Source organism: Phycodurus eques, chromosome 1 (assembly GCF_024500275.1).
Source record: "Phycodurus eques isolate BA_2022a chromosome 1, UOR_Pequ_1.1, whole genome shotgun sequence".
Classification (NCBI taxonomy): domain Eukaryota; kingdom Metazoa; phylum Chordata; class Actinopteri; order Syngnathiformes; family Syngnathidae; genus Phycodurus; species Phycodurus eques.
Window position 1 is genome coordinate 14,395,069 of NC_084525.1, and position 21,579 is coordinate 14,416,647.

The 21,579-nt window shown below is 42.2% G+C and overlaps 2 protein-coding genes across 2 annotated transcripts; one reads left to right on the plus strand and one right to left on the minus strand.

The window, feature by feature from the left end:
- Positions 1–490: 490 nt before the first annotated feature.
- On the plus strand, positions 491–15,965 carry wdr46 (WD repeat domain 46). Its single transcript, XM_061679234.1, has 14 exons — positions 491–589; positions 816–953; positions 4,486–4,569; positions 4,643–4,755; positions 4,832–4,919; positions 5,046–5,107; positions 5,554–5,658; positions 9,925–10,075; positions 11,240–11,475; positions 12,912–13,065; positions 14,834–14,981; positions 15,084–15,274; positions 15,355–15,468; positions 15,567–15,965. The coding sequence occupies exons 1-14, from the start codon at positions 533–535 to the stop codon at positions 15,684–15,686; spliced, it is 1,761 nt and encodes a 586-aa protein (XP_061535218.1). The 5' UTR covers positions 491–532; the 3' UTR covers positions 15,687–15,965.
- Positions 15,966–18,323: 2,358 nt separating this feature from the next.
- On the minus strand, positions 18,324–21,520 carry b3galt4 (UDP-Gal:betaGlcNAc beta 1,3-galactosyltransferase, polypeptide 4). The gene has a single exon (XM_061679244.1). It carries the CDS (start codon positions 21,020–21,022, stop codon positions 19,907–19,909), a length of 1,116 nt encoding a protein of 371 aa, XP_061535228.1. The 5' UTR covers positions 21,023–21,520; the 3' UTR covers positions 18,324–19,906.
- Positions 21,521–21,579: the final 59 nt, after the last annotated feature.

The following is a 21,579-nucleotide window of genomic DNA, read 5'->3' on the forward strand; positions in this document are numbered from 1 at the left end:
GGAGCCAAAAAGACGCAAAATTGCAACGCAGCACACACTGTATGTGGTAACGATACAGCTGGCTGTGATTATGCACATACCCAGCAGGTGGTTTCGTGTGCAATGGAGCATCAAGAAATGAACCATTACTCGAACCAATGGCTGACGTGTTACGATGCTTCATGGGGCTTCATTTCGCCATCTCTATGTATCTGTAATGGGATGTATCAAACAAACGTGTATGCAGTGTTGTGTAAGCGCGCACCCAGTAATTTCTAACAGTTAGGGTTAGGGTTAGGGTTAGTGGGAAACAATAACGCCGCCATACTGAAGTCACATCTTTACCCGTCTGGAAGCAGTAGGGCGTGTTCTACCGGGATACAACAGCCAATCATAGTGCTGCGACGCATGACCTGAGCCAATAATATTTGAGCAGGGCGTGTCCAGTCTAAAAACCACGTCGGTCAGCGGATGGTGGGGCGCCTTGGCTTTCACACCAGAAGCAACGTATATAGAAACGGGGGGCGGGCCGCCGGGGTGGTACACAAACAAGATGGCAGCGGCCGGTAAGGAGGCAGCGAAAGAGTCACACGTGGGGAAAAAGAAAAAGGTAACCGATTATAAATAAGATAGCACATTTGCACTTGTGTGGGTTATTGGTTGATTACGGCCACGACGGAAAACACGACGACATATAAAGCAGTGGCAGAGCGTGACATTGAGCTACTTTAGCAACGCGTGCTATCAGAGTTGTTGCCCGTAGACACTCCAAGCTATTCGATGTACAACATGTCTGCTGCTAAGCTTATAGTACCGATGGCTTTTTTTTCTGACAGCCTCCAGGTCGTTACTGGCAGAAGACAAAAGATGGAAAACAGGCTGCTGATGCACAGCAGCAGAAGCGTGACACTACGTCAACAAAAAAGAGAAAGAAACCAAACGACGATGGACAAGAAAAGCACTTTGTATCTGGGGTAAGATAAATGTCAAATCTTAAGCAATTGCAGTTGCCTCAAGTCCTTATGTTACAACTAGAGCAGTGGTTCTCAAACTTTCGCCAAGTACCACCAAAAATAGTTTAGCTCTCTGAGTTCCGCCATCCTGACCGACATAAAATACAGTAGAGTAGTAAGTCCAAGAGTTCATCAAGAACCAAGACTTTTATTCCTTAAAAGTATATTTCATATTATTGCTAACCACTGTAACATTATGCACAATTTAAATGAATGAATATGAACAACTGTACATAATGATCCAATTAAAATGTATTGCAGCTAGAAGTTAAATAAAAATTGTTCCTAAAAGTTGAAAAAAATGATTGAATGCTAATAGTACTAAAAAGTTAGATACAACTGAACTTAACTTGATGATTCTTTTGTGTACCACACTTTCTGTACAAATTGCATGTGAATGTTGAAGAGCTGACGCTTATGGTGGATAATAAAAAAAAGTATCGAGAGTAACTAAGCCTGTCACAATAATTACTATATTGACTTATCATTTGATAAATAAAATGGACACAATAGTTTTTCCGGTCTCATAAATTGCAAACCGGCGTGTGGATTACACAGTGAGCCAACAGAGTTGGACGGCTGTGTCATTAGCCGCTAGTGGGCTCATGGAAAACTGGCGCACCGGTAACCTCTTGCCAGTGTTGCCTCCGTCCAATACTTCACTCGCCACAGCCTTTCTCCATGTGCAGCACTGTAGAGTCACACAACAGAGACACTTTAGGGAAAGTGAACAGTTTGTTGTCGGGAGCTAATGAGCTAGCGAGTTCAGGTGCTAAACAGCTTCCCCCACTGTGGCGATGTCGTTTAAAACATCAGTGCTTCGCGCCGTGTTGTTGTATGTGTTATAGAAGAAGAAGAATCACCTTTTATTGTCATGAACATGCATGCATGCATGCACATGCAATTTTTTCTCTGCATTTAACCCATCACAGTGGACACATGTTAGTGGAACACACTGGAGCAGGGGGCAGCTGAAGGACACCACAGCCGTGAGTCCGGGGGATGTTGCCGGATAGTCCAGTCGGGGTCTTGAACCTAGGTTCCCCACGGTGGCAGGCGATGATCTTAACCATTGGGCCACGGCTGCCCCTGTGGTTATAGTTATAGACGATATGTTTTTTTCAGGCTTGGCTTCATTTCAATGGCTTTAAGCACATTTATTAAGCACATTTCCAAATTTGCATCATGCTAGTTTTTTTTTAATTTTTATTTTTTTATTTTTTATAAATCTTAGAAAATAGATGTTTTAAAATTCTAACAAAAACTGCAGGCAGCTCCCAGATGCAGCGACATGTCTTACAGAGTTAAATAAATAGCTCTGTAAAGTTTTCTATAATAAATAGTTTTCCAACATGTCAATATAATTGAAATGTTAATGTTTTACATAATAATGATAGTTTTGTTTAAACTTCCAAAACAAAAAGTGCAGGGAGTTCCCAGGGTCAGCAGCATCTCTTATACAGTTAACTGCAAATTTAAATGGTTGCCTCAAGTTTTATAAAGTAAATAAAAACAAACACTTCTTACTTTTATCACAATTTATTTCCCTAGCAATATTATTAGCAACCATGTTTCAAGTGGTTAATCCGCTCCCCGGAACCACTAGTATGGTTGACATGGCAAATTAGCAGCTAGCTAGGTGTTAGCCTGAGAGCTAATCTCTTCCCCTATTGTCTACTAGCGGGGGTTAGCGCAAGGCAAGGCACTGGCAGCTTTATTTATACAGTGCATTTAATACACAAGGTTCCTCAATGTGCTTTACATGATTAAAAGTCCATTTACTCTAAGGAAATTCACACGATTAACACTAACAAGCACTTCTGAAGGGACTGCGAGCAGTGTGTGTTTATATATACTGTATATAACCATAATGGGCTCATTGTGATGTTACAAGTAGTTGTGCGTTGTAGAGGACTAGGATTTATTACAATTTATGTAGAGTCTGCTCCCTTAACTTACCTTTGAAACATGTATTTGCTCCCTGGACCGTCTATTTGGTAAAATGTTCTCTTCTTTGTCCCATGTGTGTGAGCCTGAGACTATTGTGCATGCAGTGCAGGGCTTTTACTGCATCCTGATTGGCTGTTAGCTGTGCAGTGGCTGTGCAAGGGTAACCAATCAGGTGGTGCTGTGGGTGGGACAATGCTGGTCACAGACAGAGATGCTCGTTGCAGCTGCATCAGAGCCAAAATAAACCAGTATTAAATTATCGGCCGTCGGATTAAAAAAAGGCTGATGCCGATATGCGCCAAAATGCCAAATATCCGCCCCGATAATGCGCCTGGCCAAAAATCAGTCTACCATTAGTGTGTTAGTCCTCAATTGACACAAACACGGAAACGTTAACTGTTTATTAAAGCATAACCTCAGTGGCACACTGAGGGAAGGGCAACATCTATTTGATTGACAGGTGAAGGGTGCATCTTCAGCAGAGCATGTCCCAAAAATTGGGACATATTTTGCATTTTTTATCAGTAAATGCAGTGTGGCAGTACTACAGCTCTTGTCAAAATAAATTGTTATTCTTTGATTCGTCGTGATTTAAATCCGAAAATTCAGATTTGACATTCTTATTTTTTGGTGAACTCCAATGCCAATTCGAGTCACCACCCATTCGTGCATCGCCCTAATGATAAAGTGAAATTTTGAAATGTAGAATGTGAGACTTAAATTTGAAATGGAGGAGGCGTATGTTATGTAGAGTGTTTCTTGGATTTAAAATGATCACTGAAAATTTGGGAATTATACTGTGAAAGTTTACCAGGTTACCAATATGTTCAGAAGAATTAGAATTTTAAAGATGGGGAACTTTTTTTCTTTCTAAATAGCTAAATCACATGATTTTTTTAGTTTTTTTAAGGGGGTTGAAAATGTTGAATTCTGGGATAACTTATTTATTTATTTATTTATTTTTTTTTTTTTAAAGAAATGTAATTTGAAAGTCCATGGTTGACCTGATGTTTTTGACGTTTGAATAGGTACAGAAATCTTGGAGTAGAAAAATGAAATAATTATGATAATACAAATAGTTTTAGTGAACAATAACATTCACACTATTATAGATCTAACACAGTGAAATTCACGAATACATGAAGAACACACCAGACAGCTTATGTTCCTTTAACTGTGTCAGGAATATTTTCCCAAGCTAATTTATGATAGATGTGAAGAACAAGATTCGGTTGATAAAACTGTTTTGACGATTACTTGATTGACCAGAAATATACTTAAGGTTATTGTTGCATGAGTAACTAAACATTTTAAAGTTGCTATTCACGGTTGGCTTTTAATGGTGCTTCTGACAATATTCCAGCCTTTGTTTTAAATAAAAAAGGCAAACACAATGTGACAAGTAAGGAATAGTATTTCATCTGCAAATACTCTCTGTAAAAAAAATAAAAAGATGCTTTTCTGGTCAAAAACAACCCACCTAGGATTCCTCAAATAACTTCTACCTCACTTTTGACTAATCCAATTATGGGCCCTCCCTCAGAAACGGGATGCTTTCCCAGGACCTGCTTGTATTCCAGAGGCTAAGCTGCAGAAGTTCACAAGGGAAGGGAAAACGGAAGATCAGGTCAGCAATTTGTTAAGATTTCTCTTCAGTATTTCAATTTATCTGTTGGCTGTAGCACATGCATTTGTTCCAGGTCTCCAAGCATCACATGAAACTAAAAGAAGCCATTGCTCGTTCAGATGAAACCTCTGAAATGGCCCAAAAACAAGCTGCCCGGTTTGACCTTCTACTCCCGGAGGAAGCAGGGTAAAATATTCATGGCTTGGAGAAATTATTGTCTCAAAATGTCACATTGTTATAACCCGATCAACGACTTCCTTAGGTTGTTAGAAGGAGACGAAGATGAGGACACATGTACCATCTCACAGCAAGATATCGCAGACGCTGTGGATATTTCATCTGGGGCCAAGGTGGGCAATACTCTCTTGAGAGTACAATTCATTATGTAATTACGATACAAGTTGAAATAGGTACGGAAACTGCTTTTATTATTATTATTGTTGATATATTTTTCCTTTCTCCTACTTTGTCATCAGTATTTTAACCTGAATCTATCTCAATTTGGACCATACCGACTGGATTACAGCAAGACTGGACGGTCAGTACCCCACTTTCTAATTTCAGTTTTGATTGTATTGGCACTCTATTGATTAAAGAGTGCATGTCAGCCACTTTCTTTTGTTGTTTCCAGTCAGATGATACCCATTTATTTTATTGGAAAAAAAAAACAACCTCCAATTTATATTTGTACATGCAATCAATATCAGAATCAGAATCTGCTTAATTCGCCATGTTATAAGACACATAAGAAATTTGTCTCCAGTAGTTGGCGCCACTCTAGTATGGTGACAAACAGCCACTATGACAAAATATACATTAAGGATGTAAAAAACATGAGTAAGAACCATTGAGCAATGAAAGTATACCACTTCCTTTGCTCAATGTCTCTTAATTAATTCAACTAAAAAATAATGACTATTAATTTGGGTACAGGTGGATATTCTTATCTGGTGCTTATTTGTTTGCATCAATGTTTTGCGTTAGTCACCTGCTGCTCGGTGGGAGGAGAGGCCATGTTGCTTGTCTCGATTGGCAATCCAAACAGTTGATGTGTGAGATAAACGTGATGGAGTCCATCAATGATGTTCGGTAAGCCTTCCACATGTACACACACAAGAACATTTGTCCAATTACTGGGTCTGCACCGATACCATTTTTTTCAGACTGAGTATGAATACAAGTACTTACATTTGAATATGCAGTCGATATTGAGTACCAATACTTGATAATGCCATTACAGTACGCGTTGCACATTTGATGAAAATGTGTGTTATTTTAATCGGACAGTTCAAAAACACAAACATTTATTGAACACGGCATAAATTTCACTCAAATATAAACCTTCTTATTCAAACAATCAACTTTTTATTAACATGGAATAGATTTTATTGAAATGTTAGTTTTTAATCCTATTCCACTTGCCCGGGAGGTTCACTATATAGCCAAAGGTATTCGCTCACCTGCCTTGACTCGCATATGATTTTGTGATGTCCCATTCTAATTTCATTCGGTTTAATATGATTAAGGTTTCATGAAAAAGCACAAAGAACTTTTTCGGCAAATTTGCAGTAATATAACTTGTTTTTCGTAGAGTTGTAATAATAAATGCCTGTGAGTGTTTTGGATTTGTTTGTTTTCAAAAAGTTGTTATTTAAAGGTTTATACTGCGACATTAATGCTATTCGTTAGGTCGTCTATCGTGTTTCGTGGAAAGCGGGTTCTTCGGCAGAAAGAGAAGAGGAAAGCACAGAGCCTAGAACTGAATGTGGGGACTTTAAATGTTGGGACTATGACAGGAAAATCTCGGGAGTTGGTTGACATGATGATTAGGAGAAAGGTTGATGTATTGTGTGTCCAGGAGACCAGGTGGAAAGGCAGTAAGGCTAGAAGTTTAGGGGCAGGGTTTAAATTATTTTACCATGGTGTAGATGGGAAGAGAAATGGAGTCGGGGTTATTTAAAAAGAAGAGTTGGCTAAGAATATCTTCGAGGTGAAAAGAGTATCAGATTGAGTGATGAGGTTGAAACTTGAAATTGAGGGTGTTGTGTGTAATGTGATTAGTGGCTATGCCCCACAGGTAGGATGTGACCTAGAGGTGAAAGAGAAATTCTGGAAGGAGCTAGACAAAGTAGTTCTGAGCATCCCAGACAGAGAGTCGTAATCGGTGCGGGTTGTAATGGACATGTTGGTGAAGGTAATGGGGGTGATGAAGAAGTGATGGGTAAGTACGGCATCCAGGAAAGTAACTTGGAGGGACAGATGGTGGTAGACTTTGCAACAAGGATGAAAATGGCTGTAGTGAACACTTTTTTCCAGAAGAGGCAGGAACATAGGGTGACCTACAAGAGCGGAGGTAGAAGCACACAGGTGGATTACATCTTGTGCAGACGAAATAATCTGAAGGAGTTTACTAACTGTAAGGTAGTGGTAGGGGAGAGTGTGGCTAGACAGCATAGGATGGTGGTGTGTAAAATGACTCTGGTGGTGGGGAGGAAGTTTAGGAAGACAAAGGCATAGAAGAGAACCATGTGGTGGAAGCTGAGACAGGACGAGTGTTGTGCAGCTTTTCGGGTAGAGGTGGGACAGGCTCTCGGTGGACGGGAGGAGCTCCCAGAAGACTGGACCACTGCAGCCAAGGTGATCAGAGAGGCAGGCAGGAGAGTACTTGGTGTATCTTCTGGCAAGAAAGGAGAGAAGGAGACTTGGTGGTGGAACCTCACAGTACAGGAAATCATACAAGGAAAAAGGTTAGCTAAGAAGAAGTGGGACACTAAGAGGACCGAGGAGAGGCGAAAGGAATACATTGAGATGCGACACAGGGCAAAGGTAGAGGTGGCAAAGGCCAAACAAGAGGCATATGATGACATGTATGGCAGGTTAAACCCTAAAGAAGGAAAAAAGGCTGGTACAGTCTGGTCAGACAGAGGGATCGAGATGGGAAGGATGTGCAGCAGGTTAGGGTGATTAAGGATATAGATGGAAATATGTTGACTGGTGCCAGCAGTGTGCTAGCTAGATGGAAAGAATACTTCGAGGAGTTGATGAATGAGGAAAATGAGGGAGAAGGGAGAGTAGAAGAGGCAAGTGTGGTGGACCAGGAAGTGGCAATGATTAGTAAGGGGGAAGTTAGAAAGGCATTAAAGAGGATGAAAAATGGAAAGGCAGTTGGCCCTGATGACATTCCTGTGGAGGTATGGAAGCATCTAGAAAAGGTGGCTGTGGAGTTTTTGACCAGCTTGTTCAATAGAATTCTAGTGGGTGGGACGATGCCTGAGGAATGGAGGAAAAGTGTACTGGTGCCCATTTTTAAGAACAAAGGTGATGTGCAGAGCTGTGGCAACTATAGAGGAATAAAGTTGATGAGCCACACAATGAAGTTATGGGAAAGAGGAGTGGAGGCTAGACTCAGGACAGAAGTGAGTATTTGTGAGCAACAGTATGGTTTCATGCCTAGAAAGAGTACCACAGATGCATTATTTGCCTTGTGGATGTTGATGGAAAAGTACAGAGAAGGTCAGAAGGAGCTACATTGTGTCTTTGTAGATCTAGAGAAAGCCTATGACTCAGTACCCAGAGAGGAACTGTGGTACTGCATGCGGAAGTCTGTAGTGGCAGAGAAGTATGTTAGAATAATACAGGACATGTACGAGGGCAGCAGAACAGCGGTGAGGTGTGCTGTAGGTGTGACAGATTAATTTAAGGTGGGGGTGGGACTGCATCAGGGATCAGCCTGAGCCCCTTCCTTTTTGCAGTGGTGATGGATAGGCTGACAGATGAGGTTAGACTGGAATCCCCGTGGACCATGATGTTTGCAGATGACATTGTGATCTGCAGTGAAAGCAGGGAGCAGCTGGAGGAACAGTTAGAAAGAAGAGGAATGAAGATTAGCCGAAGTAAGACAATATATGTGCATGAATGAGAGGGGTGGTGGGGGAAGAGTGAGGCTACAGGGAGAAGAGATAGCAAGGGTGGAGGACTTTAAATACTTGGGGTCAACCGTCCAGAGCAATGGTGAGTGTGGTCAGGAAGTGAAGAAACCGGTCCGAGCTGGTTGGAATGGGTGGAGGAAGGGGTCAGGTGTGTTATGTGACAGAAGAGTCTCTGCTAGGATGAAGGGCAAAGTTTATAAAACAGTAGTGAGGCCAGCCATGATGTACGGATTAGAGACCGTGGCACTGAAGAGACAACAGGAAGCAGAGTTGGAGGTGGCGGAAATGAAGATGTTGAGGTTCGCTCTCGGAGTGACCAGGTTGGATAAAATTAGAAATGAGCTCATCAGAGGGACACCCAAGGTTCGATGTTTTGGAGACAAAGTTAGAGAGAGCAGACTTCGATGGTTTAGACACGTCCAGAAGAGAAATAGTGAGTATATTGGTAGAAGGATGATGAAGATGGAGCTGCCAGGCAAGAGTGCTAGAGGAAGACCAAAGAGAAGGATGTCGTGAGGGAAGACATGATGGCAGTTGGTGTTCGAGAGGAGGATGCAGGAGATAGGCTTACATAGAAAAGGATGACGCGCTGTGGCGACCCCTAACGGGACAAGCCGAAAGGAAAAGAAGATTCCGAAGTTAAGCACGTTATTTGAACACACATCACTTTTTTATTGACTTGCTCTTATTTTGAAATTCACAGCCTACTTTTATTTTGTAAATGAGAAAACACGGTTGTGCTCATATGTTTGATTACCCAGGCAAAATCTTTAAGATTTGTACGATTCTTTAAAGAAAACATGAAGGACCAGGCGAAACACATTTTATTTTAATGGGATTCAAATTAAACTGTCAAGCATTTCAAAAAAGCATTATCATTAAACAAAACATAACCATAAAGACATTAATGATGGTTGTTGTTCAGTCATCAGTCGTATTAAAAAATATATATATTTCACAAATTCTGCCTGGGTATGTAAACTTGTGAGCACAATTGTACATATATGTAGTCATATGTACCACTGTCATATTGGAATGAAAGTGTAGGCTACACCTTTTTCATAACCTCTAGGTACCATACTAGAATGAAAGTGTACAACTTTTTCCTAACCTCTGGGGGGCAGTGCCATATTGGAATGAAAGTGTACAGCTTTTTCATAACCTCGTGGCGGCATACATTTATAAAATGTGAAAGTATTTTTCATTTCCCCCATACCTATGTATAATGCGCATTATTGACGTTTGACAATTTTTGGGGTAAAAAAATGCGCATTATACATGAAATTACGGTAAGTTGAGGTAAAGTGAGGACTGCGAATACAGATGTACGGTATCTGCACCGATACTGGCATCTGTATCGGTGTATCCCTACCCATTACTATCATCCACTATATAACAATAACTCACATAAATTTGCACATTTCAGATGGCTTCACACTGAGGCCATGTTTGCAGTGGCTCAGAAAAAGTGGCTGCACATCTACGACTCAAAGGGAATAGAGCTTCACTGCATCCGCAAGTTCAACGACGTCCTTCGCATGCAGTTTCTGCCCTACCACTTTTTATTGGCCACCGCTGTAAGTTTATGTCCTGCTTGTGTCAGAGGTATTAGCACAATAACTTTGATATACACCATAACTCATTATTGTCGCGTGCCACATTGCAGTTTTGGTTTCCCTCAGAGGGCCATTATGACAGTAAGCTAGGCATTGGCGAGTACCGATACAAGGTATCGGGCCAATATACGCCTTATTTCAAGGTGTCGAGGACGTACTTAAGGCGGAAAAAATCTGACATCAAGTCAGTCCTCCTCGCCAGTACTCATTGCTACACTGCAGCACTTTGATACATTGCCAAATTATCATGTGCGGCAGAACGATAGAAAAGTCTTCGTTCACAATTATCTCTCATTGTGTTAATTGAAATTTTATGTATCAAAAGTACGAGAAGTATTGGTATCATTGTTTACTCAAGACTGAATACTAATAAGAAAATTTGAGATGATATAAGTAAAAATATAATACAATATGCCTTTGAGAGTTAAATTATCTCTATGCATATGTTACTGCACTGTTTGTTCAAATATTCATTGTTTGAAGGTTAATAACAATCACAACATCGATGTTGGCATTTTGTATTTTGCATTCGGAAAAAGCAAAGACTTTCGTAGGACAAATTTAGGATTTTGATTACATACACAACCGTGTGTAATTCTTTGTTTTATGTTTAGTTTTACAGTGAACTTCGACTTTGAGTGACAATAAACAACTTGAAGCAAGCAGACTTACCCTTTTTAATGTTGTAAATAACTTAAGTCCTTTGTGCGCCGCAACGCAAGGCAAAGAAATCACTGAACAACATCTTGTATCTTGGGTCAAGTTGGGTCACTCGTTAGTCAAGGTAGCACTGTATTTACAGTGTTGAATGACCGCGGCCAAGCTACTTTGCAGATTTTCTTTTTTGTGGAATGTACTTGTCTATCACAGAAATCTCCACTACATTGCAGAAATCTGCAGTTTATAGTGATCTATTTTCTATGGGTTTTTACAGTATACTTATGCCCTTGCATGTGGGAAAGGAAAGCCACAGTCGCTGGTGCACTTTTCAGCCGTTTATTGAACACGTGGAGAAGAGTGCACACATACTCAATAAGCACACTCACGCAGAAGCTGCTGTCGGTAAAAGGGGGTTCACTGTCGTTTTTAAAATCCTGTATTGTGGTGAATTGCTCCTGTTTTCAGAGCGCGACAGGTTTCCTGCAATATCTTGATGTATCCGTGGGAAAAGAGGTTTCCGCCATCTGCACCAAAACGGGCCGCCTTGACGTGATGTGTCAGAACCCCTACAATGCTATCATCCATCTTGGCCACCCCAACGGCACACTCACCCTCTGGTCGCCCAATCAAAAAGAGGCCCTCGTCAAGATGCTCTGTCACCGGGGAGGAGTGCGTTCCGTTGCCGTGGACAAAACTGGAACGTGAGTTAAAACTTAAGACGATGTGGACATATCTTAAGAGTGATGGTTCTGTACATATTGTACAGTACCAGCGAGCCCTACCATAAATGGTGAAAAACCACCAATAATTGACCCCCCCCCAACCCCCAGGGGGAAAAAAAAGGTAGCCTTTGTTTCGGCCCAAACAGGATGTTGTTATGACACAAGTAAAATCCGCAACTAGCGCGTGGTTGTATACACTATATTGTTTAAAAACAAAAAACAAAACAAAAAAAACAGCTCATCCACATCAAACCGTTGCCCAACCTCCCTGCTTCCCGATGTTCGGTAAAAATTATGCCGACCCACAGAGGCAAATGTTCGCTTCGCGTCTGGTGTCAACGCAACATAAGTCACGAATCATCCCCGAAATGGCACCGAATAAACTATTTCGGACAAGTATAGTCATTACTATCGGAGCTTGAGGAATAATTACAGGAGGAAGATGAAGAAGCTATGCTAAATTTCCAAGCTATCACTAACATGAAGTTACGAAACACCAAAATAAGTGATTGGCTGATACAGTACACTTGTCACATAGGTCTGGCTGGACCCACATTTTTGCGGACGGTAACTGTTAACCAACTTTGAAGAAAAAAATAGCAGGTAAATTAATGTCTGAAGCAATTTTACTCGTAATTGGCATAGTAAATTAGGTAAATTAGCAGGCAACGAATCGCAAATCTGCAGGGGATCACGAGTTGTAGTCCATAGCTTTTAACAGGATAAACGGCATTGCATAGTATGATCAAACCTAAGCATTATTATACTTAGTATGGTATTTTTTTAATTCAATTAGATGTGCATGTGTATTTAATAACATTTTCGTGAATGTCTTTGTGGGTACACAAATACAAAAAGCTGACGCCGCTCCTAAAATGGTTTATAATTGCCTACAATAGTGGTTTTAGATGGAAATATACCAAAAAACTATGACCCAAAAACAATTTCATATCAATTCAAACTTTTAAAAAAAAATAAATGGGTTACACATGATTGTATTTATTTATTTATTTTTAAATGCAACCGAAGTGCGCATGTAAAAGCGGCGATGGCTCTCTCCTCACTTCTTCCACCTCTTAAGCATAATTTAGCTCCGACCTGACATACAAAGCCTGTCTTTTAGTTAAGATGTGTCACTTCAACATAATTCCTCGGCACCAAAATGCCAAAGCTCTGTCTTATATAAAAGTATGACTTACCTTTCTTTTAGACAGGGCTTTGGCACTATCTTGTGAAAGCATACGGAATTTCACAAAGAGCACAAAAACAACGAGGCGAGTTTTTCTGCAAATTTTACGTTTTATGGGGGGAAAAACTGGGAATAAGTGAACACAACTTCTCTGTTATTTGCTGTGGTCTGCTATTTCTGACATGTCCACCAGAGGACACCATTGTCACGATACGTATTTTGGCAGATATATGGTGACGTCAGGCATGGACAAAAAGCTGAAGGTGTTTGATGTCAGAACTTTCCAGCCCCTCAATTCTTACTTCCTCCCAGCTGGAGCTTCTTGTTTGTCGCTGAGCCAGCGGGGGTTGCTGTCTGCAGCCACGGGGGATGTCGTCCAGGTCAGTCACTTCATCTCGGATGAACACGGACTCATTACAATACAATACGCAGTTAGTGAACATTAAAGGTCAGAGGACAAAGATGTTATGGGGTCAGTTAAAATTCATATTTGCAATGTTTATATGTTATGTAATACATTCACATATCTTCCAGCAAGTTGTCAACTATGGTTTAGCTAAAAATTAGGTTTTTATTACACGTATTGACCACTCCCCGAACATACCCGAAGGTCAAGACACCGGGATGTGGTTACTCTATCCACCGCAAGGGCGACCGGAAGTGACGTTCCAATTGCCAAACACAGCGCACTATACGCAATGGCGAGTAATTTGTTGGAATATGAGGAGGGGGAAGATTTCGACATACAGGAGCACACAACTGAACTGAATCGTACATGTTTGAGCTGATCAGGAGGTCAGCCAAGTACCAGAAAAAGAGTGGCCATTGGGTCGTTATGACGGTATGTCAAAAGCATGTCTTTTTATCCAGTCATGGCAAGAAATAATGGCACCCCAGAGGTGCCAATATTTTTTAGCACAACTAAACGTATTATTTATTTATATATGTTTCTGTGACACGGCACAAGCTTTTACATAGTATGCAGTGTTCCTAATTATTGTGTGCCCCTCGCTCGAGTAGCTTTATAACACGCCGTACAGAAAGTCTTTGCCGTGTCTGTTGGATTGTCATATAGGCAAAAGTACAGACGACAGTACTGAAAAGTACTGCGTGGGTCTTATTTTCTACTTCCTAGTGCATAATAACCATAATAGAGTCGTAGGTATATACAAGGAAATCCTCACCTCCTGTCTGCGCCGCTGCACCATGGCGGCTCCGAGATTTAGTTCTCTTGCTGCCAGCCGGTTGAGGTCCCGATGGTCGTAGGAAAAATAGTTGGCACCGCAGCTGGTTACAGCCTCTGCCTAACTACACCTCTGTATCCAATGCTTTCTGCTAAGTCTTTCTCAACACATGGACAGATCTATCCCATTGTCACGCATTAAGGGTGAGTTAAACCAAACATAGCTTTTATGCAGTTGCTGACTTACCCAAAATTATCAGAGCGATGAATTTATTTTCTTTAACTCTGTAATGTATTTGTTTGCCTCTACTAATATTTCCAATTCCATCACTTCAAACTTAATTTTGTGTTTGCGGTGCTATCCCAAATTTTCCATGGTGAAAACCAGTTATTTATTGTACAAAACCACCGTTTTCCACCACTTTTAGAAGAAGAAGAAGAAGAATCACCTTTTATTGTGAACATGCATACACACAAAATTTGTTCTCTGCATTTAACCCTTCACAGTGAACACATACACATGTTAGTTGAACACACTGGAGCAAGGGGCAGCTGAAGCGCCCGGGGAGCATTTCGGGGTATCAGTATCTTGCTCAAGGACACCACAGCCGTGAGTCCGGGGGATGTTGGCGGATAGTCCAGTCAGGGTCTTGAACCTAGGTCCCCCATGGTGGCAGGCGCTGATCTTAACCATTGGGCCACGGCTGTGTTACGTGTTGCCAACAGCGTGTGCATTCTGTTAGAGTGAGTGAACCTGCAATTTAGTACCCACTATTTGGAATCTTAGTAAAAGAATAGTCTTAGCAAATCACATGCAATACACCCACCAACAACAAATGCAATCGGTTAGAGCGAAAACGCAATTTGGAGCCCGCTCTTTGGGATCTTTATAAATCAGGCCCTAGAAAAACTAATACGGTAAATATATTTGTTGTTTCTTCTGACACTGTATGGATTCATTGCAGGTATACAAGAATGTGTGGAGTTCGCCAGTGACCAAACCCTACATTGCCCACAGAGTACGGGCCGCCGCATGGGAGGTACACTTTTGCCCCTTTGAGGATGTGCTCGGGGTCGGCCATGGACAAGGCTTCACTAGCATGCTCGTACCAGGTCTGACCTGATTTTTCTTGGTGCTTTTATTTTTAAAAGATAATTGAAAGATTAAAGAAAACCGAATAAATTGCCATGCTTTGACCTCGTTTTTGTTTTTAGGAGCAGGTGAGCCTAACTTTGATGGCCTGGATTCAAATCCATACCGCAGTGCCAAACAGAGGCAGGAATGGGAAGTTAAAGCCCTGCTGGAAAAGATTCAGCCGGAGCTTATCAGTTTAGACCCCACTGAACTGGCAAAGGTTGATCTTGGCACCTTCAAGCAAAGGCACCAAGACAGAGTGCAAGCTTTGGTCAGTTTTGGGATGTGTGTCATTGAGGCTCAAAAGCATTAAGATACTCTGCTAAATATGAATGAAAACTGTCTTCCCAGGGCTATGATCCTCTTGCCAAAGAAAGATTTGTCCCCAGGTATAAGAAAAAAGGTCGTAGCTCAACAGGCAATGTGGAAAGGCGAAAGAATAAAGTGGCTGATGCTGACAAGAGGGTAAGCGTGATGACCTTAAAACCAGTCAGCAATCAAATGATGACATCTAGCTGATTGCATCTACTGGGGCTCAACAATTCATTGTTTTCATCAACCAGGATCTAATCGTGAAAAGTATGGAGGACAAAATGAAGATGGAGGAAGAAAGAAAAGCAAAGGAAAAGAAGAAGGCAGCATTCGCGAGCCGAAAATCAGCTCTGGACAGATTCCAAAAATAGAAGAGGAGCCATTGTGCTACAAAAACACTGGCATCCGGTTGAGAATGAAGCACCTCCTGTGTGTGGGCAAAACAAGTCATGCCACAAACCCGGAAGGAGGAAATTACTTCTGATACGTGGCATTCATTTGTAATCAATGGTGAGTGCAGCAGTAGGGCAGCTTTTTAATGCCTAAAGCATTTCCTGTCAACGCAGGAAAATATCAGCTGGGACATGTTCCTGACCTTACTCGTGTGCTTTTATAGCCGAGCTGACTCTCTAATAAACAAATAAACCAACTGTCAAAGCGCTTGAGTATGACATTAAAAAGATAAAATGGTAATGGAGGTTAAAGTCAAATGCTTTGTTGCGTCAAAAAGGAATGTCAGTACAATTTATAGCTTGTTGCTGACGGTGGATATTTGCTAATGCCTTATGATTTAACAACTGATCGTGGCCTTGCCTTTGTACTTCGTATTTGTTGTGGGGAGTTAATTCTATTAATGTTTTTTATGTGTTCACAATGTTTGTTTATTCTGCAGTCGGCAGCAGTCATACCATAAGCACACAATACCACGCAAACAAACAAAATCAAAAGAAAAATACTGTTCCTTAGTTTCGTTGATGGTCCTACTGATTATTCATGACACGAAAAAGTCAAAGAACAGCCACCACTTTATCTCATAACCAAGCTGTAGCGACACCGGTCCAGCAATAATGCCACGATTAGTTCTGATGTCCAGACTTTCATTTATTTCTCCTCCTCCACCGATGACGTCACAAAATCACGTGACACCGTGAAAACGTGTGCACCTCCTGAACACACTGTAAATGTCTCTGTCCATATATACCATGCGTTCCTGCTTCCACATCTGTCTTTAATGTCTTCACGCTTCTTACCCACAACAGAGGTTTTCAGGGTGAGCAAATGGGTTGGGGTAAGTGGCTCTTCACCTTTGGGGTTACTGATGCTGTCAGTAGTGAGTGGACGACTGTTTATTATTGACATGGCTTCATAGAAAAGCGTTCTCAAGGAAACATCATTCACTCTTCCAGAACTCTTGGATAGGACCCAAGTCATCACACTTCTCACTGTCCTAATCTGTCGCTCCCATACACCTCCCATATGACTGGCATCCGGAACATTCAGAACAAAGTCACACTGATTCTCTGCTAAATAAGTAGCAACTCTGTCCTTGTCTACTTCTGTTAAAGCTTTTGAGGGTTCATTCTTGGCCCCTACAAAATTTGTCCCTAGATCAGATCTGATCTCTCTCACAGCTCCTCGGAAGGCTATAAAACATCTCAACGCATTAATGAAGGCATCTGATGTTAGATCTTCCAGCATTTCTATGTGGATCGCTCTTGATGACAAACAAGTGAATATCAGTCCATATCTCTTACATTCCTTCTGACCCTGCTTGGTTAGAAAGGGTCCAAAGCAGTCCATTCCACAGAATGAGGAAGATGATGACTCTGGTGACGAGACCACACGATTCACAGGTAGTTCCGCCATTTTCTGTATTTCCGTTGGCCTGTGAGCTCTTCTTCATGGAACACATTGTCCGATGTGATTTGCCACAACCTTACTGCCACCAACAACCCAGTAGCCATTTGCTCTCAGTTCATTCAAGGCTTGACCTCGGCCTTGATGCTGAGTTTTCTCATAATGGTAATCCAAAATTAGGCTTGTGACGACACCATCTTTTGGTAGAATGGCAGGATGTTTCAGGGCAACAGGTAAAGAAGCTGCTTTTAATCTTCCTCCCACTCTAAGTACAGCCTCTTGCACCACTGGGTGAAGCTGGTACAACCGATTATTGTGTGACAGTTTTCCCTGCTTTAGCTTGTGCAACTCTTCTTTGAAAACATCTTTCTGTGGTAATCTCACAAGCACCAAACCAGCCTTGGTTGGATACTCAGCCCTCTTCGCTTCACCACTCTCAATGACACCTGTCATGAATCTAACTTTGGGATTTCTCTTCAGTTTCCTTTTCAAGTTCTTAAGTCGCACCACACCGAGTCGCTTGTTTTCTGGTAGATGTGGGTGTGTTTTAAAGGTGTGGCATTTCCAGATGCCCATCTGCGTTCCGCTGTTGTTTGGTTCAAGATTTGCATGAACTGAATATCATCTTGTGACATGATCTTTCCCCCATAGTTTGTGTCCGGAAAATCAGGTTTGAGTACTCTGATAACAGCAACTGGTGATAATGACGGCAGTACTTTAACCGACACACGATTGCAAAGACCTGTCAATTCTGTTGACTTAGCAATCTTTGGTGAGCTGCCCACAATGCTCCATCCTAAATCAGTCTTAATGGCTTCAGGCTCTTCATCACCACCTGTAATGACATGACGTGGTGCTAATGCTCTACTGCAGTCATAGCCTATTAAGACTCCAACTTCACAATCTAACAACTGTGGTATTTCCTGTGCTACAGCTTTCAGGTGTTTCCATCTTTTAGCCGTTGCAGGTGTAGGAATGTAGGTGCGTTCATATTTACAGTGTGTTCCTGCTTCCACATCTTCCCGCTTCTTACCCACAATTCCCCACTGCTTCGAACGAGACCAGGGTCATGTGACCGTACACCATCACAATAAAATGTCTTCACAAAGGTTGTTATACAACAAAACCATTTTGCATCGCACATTTCACGTTATTTATAACAAACTTGTTTAAGTCTTATTTATTCTTATATTTACATTTATATTTAGTAACCTTTTTTTTAGTTACATGAAACCAAATGTATTTTGAAACGTGAAACATAAATTTACATGTACAATGAAATGTGTCGTTCTGACAGTTACACAAGCCTTCCCAAGAACAGCCACCACTTTATCTTCTTCCTGACATGCATTTCCTGGTGCTGGTTAAATATTACACATTTACAGTGCTAGTGTAAGCAGCATACTTTGACTCGTGAGAAGCTGCTTTGAAATGTGGTGTGACAAGACAAAGCCGGGAATCATGGAAAGATTGAGACTTTATTGAATGACCACATTCCAGTCATATTTCTTGTGCGTCAACAAATAATTTGTTCTTGTTGAGGCATAAATTGGATATTGATTGAGTGTGGCAGATCAAGCTGAGGTTGAACTGTAGATTTGTTAATACATTGGCACAACCCTCAGTCAATGTTTACTCATGAACACAAATACTGTTTGGATTGGGACTCGGTGCATCATGTATAATGTGTTATACATACAGTACGTGTTGCAATTGTGTGTTTTTGTTAACTACTGATATTACAATTTATGAAGTTAGAGAAGAGCACAATCCATCCACCCTTAATATGCCTAACATTTTTTTTGATTTTCCAAGAAACTGTTAATTTCCTTCCGATTTGAATACGTGTTTTAAGAATTTACAATAAAATGAGGTCAAGCACAGTACATGACACAAATGTGAAGGTATGGAACTTACAAGTATGTAAATACTGTAGTTTTTCTTTTTTCCTGAGCAGCTCTGCACATTGACAGCTAATAGCTAATATTGTCTGCCAGTTCAGTATTAGTTTCATGACATGAAGTACTTCAGTAGCTATCCTGCAGGACAGTCTTGAATGCCAATGACATTTGCTCATTAGTATTCACCCAGTTATGGGCTGGTGTCTTCATTTTATTTCGCTCACTATAGTAGTGCTTCCCAACCACAGTGTGCTGTGGGAAATTATTCAATTTCACTATATGTGTGTGTGTGTATGTATATATATATATATATATATGTATATGTGTGTGTGTGTGTGTGTGTATATATATATAAATATATATATATGTATATATATGTATGTATATATATGTGTATGTGTGTGTATATCTATATATATATATATATATATATATATATGGCAAGGTACAATTATAGTGTCTCTGCCGGTTTGCAGTCATATGACAAACTATTCAACTATAAAAAGGCCCAGGTTTCACACTAAGTAAATATGTGATTTAAGTGAGATTACATTATTTCACAATGTATACTTTTTTGGTTTGCTGTGCTGTAGATTTTTCTAATCTAAAATATGTACCTTGGCTCAATAAAGGTTAGGAAACTGGTTTATGATGATATTTTTTGCCAATGCAAAGATGCTCACATCACACAATATGATCATTCCAGGAAACTCAATTATTTCCCTTTTCTGCAAAAGTGCTTAGCCCCATTAGTACCAACACCAAGACATAAAAAATATTATTTATTTTCACCACCTTAATTGTGTGCTGGCAGAGTACAGATTGAGTCCCACTCACGCCTCCTTCCCAAGGCCGAGAGCCGAGCCCACCAGGGCCCCGACTTTGCACATCGACAGCGACACTCGCATGCTCAGCCAGGGGCACTGCCCGGATGAGTGGATGTCAGTCCAGTATTGCAGCATATCCTTGGGTGGGATGTTGTGCACCGACACCATAGCTTGATAACAGCAGCGCCCATATGGCATAGAAGGACCGCCAGAGAACAGGGGTGAGTGCGTGGGTGGTACGCCGGCTGCCCGGGCGCACAAACCCACAAACGCATCCTCGGGGGGATGAGCCGTAGACAGAGTTAACGGAGAGGCAGCCAAGGATATTTTGAGCAGTGCGGAGCGGGACAGAACATAAGCTGAACCACTGCAGTAGTCTGGAAAAACAGAGGACGGGTAGGCCTCCTTTGGCAGGTAATGCTTGCTTTCCAGGTCCCGGTTCGGAGCCACGTGGAGATGCACCCTGCCCAGATACAAGTCGGCTTGTTCGTACGGGCTGCGACTCTTGTTCAGTAGGTGCAGGAGTGCGCTCGGATTGAACAGGACGTCGTCGTCCACTTTGGCCACAAAGTGAGCCTGCGGGCAGAAGCGGCGCACCCAGCTCTGCATGGCTAAAGTCTTCAAAGTCAGATTGGAATAGGTGTCCAGGAACCGCCCCTGAACCAGGTCCCCTTGCTCCCTGGCCTCCTCTATGAGCAGTTTGGTCAGTCCTGGGTCAGATGACACACCCAGCATGAAGAGGGTCATGACCCTCAGGCCCCTCACTTCGATCTCCCCACCCCAAGTGTCCCTGATGACCTGCCGCGCCCTGTGGTGAGCAGGGGCCGAGGTCACCATGCTAATGAGATAAGGCTTGGCTCGCTGGCACACTAGCGGACTGGGCATGAGCAGGAACTCCTCGGGTCTGGTGGGAGGGACGCTCTGCGGGGGGAAGATGCCTGCGTGCGGCTCCGGCACGGCGCTCATGCCCATGGACGTGATCCAGAACTCGACAACGTCCACGAAGAGCAACGCGAAAACAGCAGCGCTAACGGTTGTCGCGCAAAGGCACGACAAGAGACCGGAGCGGCTCCCTCGTTTTCCAACCCGGGGCGTGCACATCCACAGCCCCCGGACGGCCATCGTTGCTCCAACTCGGTGTCCACGCCTCCTCTGGCGCTGCGCCGGTCCTGCGGATGCTGCGGTCGCCCACCCTCGCCACGAAAGTGGGGCTACGCAGCTACGCACATGACACGATCGAATTGTCGATTGCGACACATTCGCCTAAATGTGTCAAAGTACGCATTCCACTCGACACCCGATCTAGGCAGTGAAATAACACTGGTAGCACATGCAAATGTCCCAGACTGTTCAGTTTGAAGCAGAATTAGACGCGCTAATAGTCAGACAAAAGAACAACCTGACTTTAGGATTTGCTCGAGGAACGTTCTGTGTTGTCCCGTCGTGGGCATCACATCCAATTCCACACGCCGCAATCATTTGAAACATGGGCTAAAGGCTTCTTTATTCTCGCGCGGACGACGACCGCGCTGACGTCACTGCGGCTGTCCCACGCGTAGTTTGCCTTTATACTCGAGCGCAACCCACGCGCGCTGTTTTGAAAATGTACTGCAGTTCACCTCCAAGTCGGGGGGGGGGTGTCGCTACGGCTGGTATTGGGTAGGACACCAGAGGGTGGC